The sequence below is a fragment of the Hippopotamus amphibius genome, chromosome X (assembly GCF_030028045.1).
Source record: "Hippopotamus amphibius kiboko isolate mHipAmp2 chromosome X, mHipAmp2.hap2, whole genome shotgun sequence".
NCBI lineage: Eukaryota > Metazoa > Chordata > Mammalia > Artiodactyla > Hippopotamidae > Hippopotamus > Hippopotamus amphibius.
In genome coordinates this window covers 97483981-97489942 of record NC_080203.1, presented here as the reverse complement: position 1 = coordinate 97489942, position 5962 = coordinate 97483981, and the positions used below count along the sequence as shown (strand labels likewise).

General features: G+C 42.3%; 1 protein-coding gene across 1 annotated transcript; it reads left to right on the top strand.

Moving 5' to 3' along the window:
- The first annotated feature begins 4663 nt into the window (after nt 1–4663).
- Nucleotides 4664–5586, top strand: LOC130842117 (chromobox protein homolog 1-like). Its single transcript, XM_057718777.1, has one exon. The coding sequence runs from the start codon at nt 4694–4696 to the stop codon at nt 5246–5248; it is 555 nt and encodes a 184-aa protein (XP_057574760.1). The 5' UTR covers nt 4664–4693; the 3' UTR covers nt 5249–5586.
- Nucleotides 5587–5962: the final 376 nt, after the last annotated feature.

Here is a 5962-nt window from a genome sequence, read left to right as displayed (position 1 = left end):
TACAGTCAAGGTACATTTTTTTTTTTTTTGCATATTGGGTGTCCAATTGTTCCAGCACCATTTGCTGAATCTCTACTTTCCTTTTAGTTCTCCTTATTGGATAATTTCTTATTACCTTTTTTTATGTTCGTTTATTTTTTCCTCTATCATCTCTATTCTATTGTTCAAGTTATCCAGTGATTTTTTTTTAATTTTAAGATATCATATTTTCCAGTCCTAATATTTCAATTTGATTCTTTCCTTAATAGTTTCTATTTCCCTCTTGAGAGTTTCTATCTTTCCATTCATTTCAAGAATGTTCACCCTTACTTCATGGAACATGGTTATGATAGCTGCTTGAAAGTCTTTGCTAATTCAAACATCTGGATCATCTCAGTGTTGGCATCTGTTTCTTGTTCCTACTCTTGAGAATTGATCAGATTTTTCTGGTTCTTTGTAGGTTAAATAATTTTAGATTTCTTTCTGGACATATTAACTATTATATACTGAGACTGGGTCCTGTTAAAATCCTCTTGAGAATGGAATGTCAATAGATTTTGTTGTTGTTTTAGCAGGAAATAAACACAGATAGGTTCTGCTTTCTGTGGGCAGTGGTTCAAATATCATTTCTGGATTCAATACTGTTGTTTTTATTGCCCCAGTATATGTGACACTCAGGAGTATGTTTGGGACATGGGAGTAGCTTGTATCATAGCTCAGTTCTCAGAGATTTTACTCTACACCTTTTGGGTCTGTGCTGCTCATGCACAGCTTGGAGGTGAGCCCAGGATTTGTGTTAGTTCATACACAGAGGGATTCCCTTTTCCAATTCTTTTCTCTCTTGGATTTTCTCCACATTCTCTGGCTCCCAAGATCCCCCTTTTCCAATTCCTTTGGCCAGAAATATGAATTTTTCTCAGACTTTTAGCCCTCTCTCCCCCCACCACACTGTCTTACATTTCCATGTCACTGGAGCCACCCTCAGGGTGAAGCAGCAAGAAAAAAAATAATCGGGATTCCTCCCACACTCTTCACACACAGGGATTCCTTCTTCTGGTTCCACCAGCCAGAGAAACAAGGTTCAGATATCTGCACCACCACCAACACTGTCACCACAGCAGTGCAGATCCACAACTGGGGTTGGCCTCCAAGAGAAAGCCAGGAGAGACAAAAAGAGGAAAAGAAAAAAGAAAAAAAAAAAAAGAGTATTCCCGCCCTACACCCTGTATGCTTGGCTCTCAGGGATCCCTTTCACCAATTCTCTGGCCAGAAAGAGTAGGGTTTCTTTTGGAGCTTTGGGTGCCCACCCCAACTTCAAAGTTCTGTGACTCAGATCTCCAGGTCACCCTCATATCAAGTCCAGAGACACGAGAGGAAAAAAAGAAAAGGAATCTCCATGCTATTGGTCATTCTTCCAGTTTTGATTGTTATTGTTTACTTACCAGAGTCGTCAGGTAGTTGCTTTGTGTATTCTATCCAGAGTTTTCAGTCGTCATCAGTGGGAGAGATAGACTAAGTAAGCTTACTCTATCTTGGTTGGCTCTGGAAGTTCTGAGAATTTTATGTGTGTGTGCATGCATGATACTTATGATATTTCAACCATTTAGATTAGATAGTTATGATATTGAAACAATTATTCAGATTAAATGAGATCACCAAAGGAGTGGGTTTAGATAGAAAAGAGAAGGGATCCAAGAACTGAGGCTTGGGGCACTCCAACAATTAGAAGTTAGGTAAATCAGGAAGAATGAGAAGACCAGAGCTAAGATGAAAACTCAGAGAACCAAGTGTCCTGGATGCTAATAACAGTGTTTCAAGGAGGAGGAAGTGATCCATTGGGTCAGTTACTGCCAATAAGTAATATGAAGACTGAGAATTTGCCTTTGGATAATTCCAATGGTTGTGGGGGGAATTAAGTGAGATGCTAGGTAGAACAAATTCAATGCAATCCCTTTCAAAATACCAAGGCCATTTTTCACAGAACTAGAGCAAATAATTTTAAAATTTATATGGAAACACAGAAGATCCCAAATAACCAAAACAATCTTGAGAAAGAAGACTGGAGCTGTAGGAATCATGCGCCTTGACTTCAGACTATACTACAAAGCTATAGTAATCAAAATAGTATGGTACTCGCACAAAAACAGAAAGCCCATGCTTACGTGGTTAATTAATCAATGGCAAAGGAGGCAAGAATATACAAGGGGGAAAGGACAGCCTCTTCAATAAATGGTTTTGGGAAAACTGGACAGCCACATGCAAAACAATCATACTGGACTACTTTCTCAAACCACGTACAAAAATAAACTCAAATTGAACTGACTATTTTTTTTTAAAGCCAGCAGACACGGGAGGAGCTTTGAAATCCAATAAAAGTTACCATTTTGTAAAAGACATTTACATTTATAAGGCAAATCTCCACTTGTAAGGGTGTCTCCCTCTATGTGTTAGGAAGAGAAGGATGACTAAATCTCTAGACACTCTTATCAATGAAGATGGCAACCAACTTGAATGTGTATAACAACCTTACCCTTGATTACTGTGCTTTTCCTGATAACCTTTCATACCTGGCTCCTTCACCACCACCACCACCCTCCCCTCCACACACACACACATCTTCTTTTGCTTTAGCTGGAGATGGTATTGAAGGTGGTGGCTTGGGCCATTTTGGAGAGTTATTCAGTTCTCCTGAGTATCTTCCTTTTATATAACAGGCATACATGTTATTAAACTTCTGTTTGTTTTTCTCCTGTTAATCTGTCTTTTAATAAAAGGAGGGTCTTATCCAAGAACCTAAAAGGGTAGAGGGAAAATTGTTTTTCCTCCCCTACAATTCCATGTATGATATCCTCTCAATTAAGATAAGGAAATCAACAATCAGTCAAGATTGTTTCCTATTTCAACCATTGCTCCTATAGTAGCCAACTTCCTGCATAACCAACACAAAATTGCAATGAATTTGAAGGAACAGACTCCTTCTTACCTATTTTTCCTCTCACTTGGAGAAAACCACCCTCTATGTTGAATTACCTCTGAAGGACACCATCCTGTGTTTCTTGGGGTCACAAATGGTGGCTTACTAGCTTATTTATGTCCTGATCCCATTTTCTGAAAACCGTGTCACAGTTGTTCTAATAAAACGGAGATTCCTTCGGAGAGAGACACTGACCATTTTTAGGGAGAAATTAACTTATAGTAAATCAGTTGTATGCTTTGTTTCTATCCTACATCAGCCTCACCTCTGGATTGGACCAAGCTTGGGTACATCCGCCATTACTGTGATTTATCATTTGCTGATTACCTAGTCAATTGTTCTCTTATTGAAATAAAGTGAGAAAAATCAAACTAATTGATTGATTCCTTCCATTGAATGGAAGGTATTCCAAATGGCAGTTTCCTTTACACTCAAGAGACTTCAGGCAGCCCAGATGATCACCTGGTATGATGTGATACACACAGCTGCCTAGCAGGTACAATGCAGCTCTCCAAGGGCACATCCACCTCCAATCACTCAGTGCTTATCTTTGGCCGTGTGTGTGTGTGTGTGTGTGTGTGTGTGTGTGTGTCTAAGCAGATGACCAGAGTTATTTGGGAGCCCAGGACTGCTGCAGTAAGTCAAAATCATTAACACCAGATGCATGTTCATCCTTCTGTGTTAAATTATTGTGGGATACTATTATTATTATTATTATTATTATTCACACAAACGGAGGCTACATTTATTTTCTTGGGTGCAGAAAGGCAGGACTGGACATTTAAGTCTCTTCAACAAAAATACTAAAAAAGAGTGAAGCCACGCTGGGGGTGGGAATGGGGGTGGGGGATGGAGGCTTTGAAGTCAGTAGGTCACCCAGGTATGGTCTGCCCAGAGATTGATTTAGTCTGCAGGAAAACAGCACACATCAGACATGTGGTAGCCTTGCTTTTCTGAGTCCGTAAAGCCATTGTAAGTCTAAGATTTGGCCTTGGTTTTTCAGTTTCAGTGTGACTACATTTCTATCTAGAAATCTGTAGGGGCATGAGGTTTCTCTTTTATCTCAAGCCTCCCCCAGTAAGTTGCTAAGCTCCCTCAAGCCTCTCTCAGCAATCTTGTATGACTGTAGGAGGGAGGAAAAAAACTGATATATTGTTTCCACGCATCACTATTTCCCTGAAAGCTCCGCCCATTTTACTTTGTTGCGCGGGAATCAGAAAGATTCTGAGGCTTTCTTTTATTTCTGAAAGGGAAACTTTGCAGGTCTGCTCATAATGGGTAATCAGCCTGAAAATATGTTAGCTTTTCTTCTCATTAGCACATAGCCTCTGCTGGGAATTAGACTTTCCAAGAGGGAAGAGCCAAGTGTCAGCACAGAGCCTTCATCCAGGCTGGCGTAAGATGGGCCTATATAGCAACTTGATACCTATGCCAAAACTCCTCTGGATAAAGCCACATGAGAACATGCTTATAGAGGAAAGCACATTTTTTTAAGTGGCTGGGTTTATTTGTTAGAAATTAACATGCCGGTTCGTCTGAGGGAGGGCCTCTGGCCGGGGCCTGCGGTACACCGCTTCAGTGAGGGGCTCGACCGCGGTCCAACGACTTGTCGCCTTTCTGGTCGCCACTCCCCCGGCCGGCCTGACAAGATGCGCCAGGAGCGCGGCACCGATTCCTCTCGGGCTCGTGGGCGCTGCTCTGAGCAGCGTCACTCTTTATACCAGAAAGCTGGCGGGCACAATGGGGAAAAAACAAAACAAGAAAGTGGAGGAGGTGCTAGAGGAGGAGGAAGAAGAATATGCGGTGGAAAAAGTTCTCGATCGTCGAGTGGTAAAGGGCAAAGTGGAATACCTCCTAAAGTGGAAGGGGTTCTCAGATGAGGACAACACATGGGAGCCAGAAGAGAACCCGGATTGCCCTGACCTCATTGCCGAGTTCCTGCAGTCACAGAAAACAGCACACGAGACAGATACATCAGAGGGAGGCAAGCGCAAAGCTGCTTCTGATTCAGAAGACAAGGGGGAGGAGAGCAAACCAAAGAAGAAGAAAGAAGAGTCAGAAAAGCCACGGGGCTTTGCCCAGGGTTTCGAACCGGAGCGGATTATTGGAGCTACAGACCCCAGTGGAGAACTCATGTTCCTGATGAAATGGAGGAATTCTGATGAGGCTGACCTGGTCCCTGCCAAGGAAGTCAATGTCAAGTGCCCACAGGTTGTCATATCCTTCTATGAGGAAAGGCTGACGTGGCATTCCTACCCCTCGGAGGAGGATGACAAAAAAGATGACAAGAATTAACTCTCCTGAGTACCAGCCCCTGTCACATCTGACTGTGGGTTTCAGGTGGGGAAAGAAGGAGGTCTACTTGTCCTGACACCATAGAGGTGGCTTGAGAAGATGTCCTTTGAAGAGCCAGTATAGTTTCTGTGCCCTACAGCAGCCCAAGTGCTTTAAAGCAGTTCCATGCTGTATAGTTTACACACCCATCCCGGTGGAGGGGAAGGAGGGTCAGTGTTCCAAGGCAACCCATTCTGAACTTTGCTGAGAAAAGCAAAGGGCCTTCTATGAAGGACAAAACTTGCAGAATGGGATGTGGGAGAGCAAAAGATACTGTAGATCTTCAAAGAGCATCTCCACAACCCACAGCCTTCTTCCCAATTGTGTTAACTCTGCATTTTTACAGCGTAGCATGTGTGTAGTTTTTGGCTATTATTACTGGTGTATTATTTGGGGTGGGAGGGCTGGGGTGGGAAAGAAGGAAGACGGGTTAGGAACATTTTTGTTAAAATTTGGGGCCTGATTTGGGGAAACGGTGAAACAAAGGAAAGAACAACTAATGATGATTTGGTTCTGTGTCCAGAATATTTTATCCTCTCAAAATACGTCATTGGTAACATAAATGAGGACTGTGAGAGACTGTTTAAAAGCTGTGAATGCCTGAAACTTAGAAGCCAAGGTGTTCCCTGCCTGAGCTTAATGCTGTTCCCAACAAAGGACTACGCCAGTTAAGAA

Bases quoted from the DNA above. Each gene is read 5' to 3' on its own strand.
- LOC130842117 (XM_057718777.1), top strand. From the start codon at position 4,694: ATGGGGAAAAAACAAAACAAGAAAGTGGAGGAGGTGCTAGAGGAGGAG.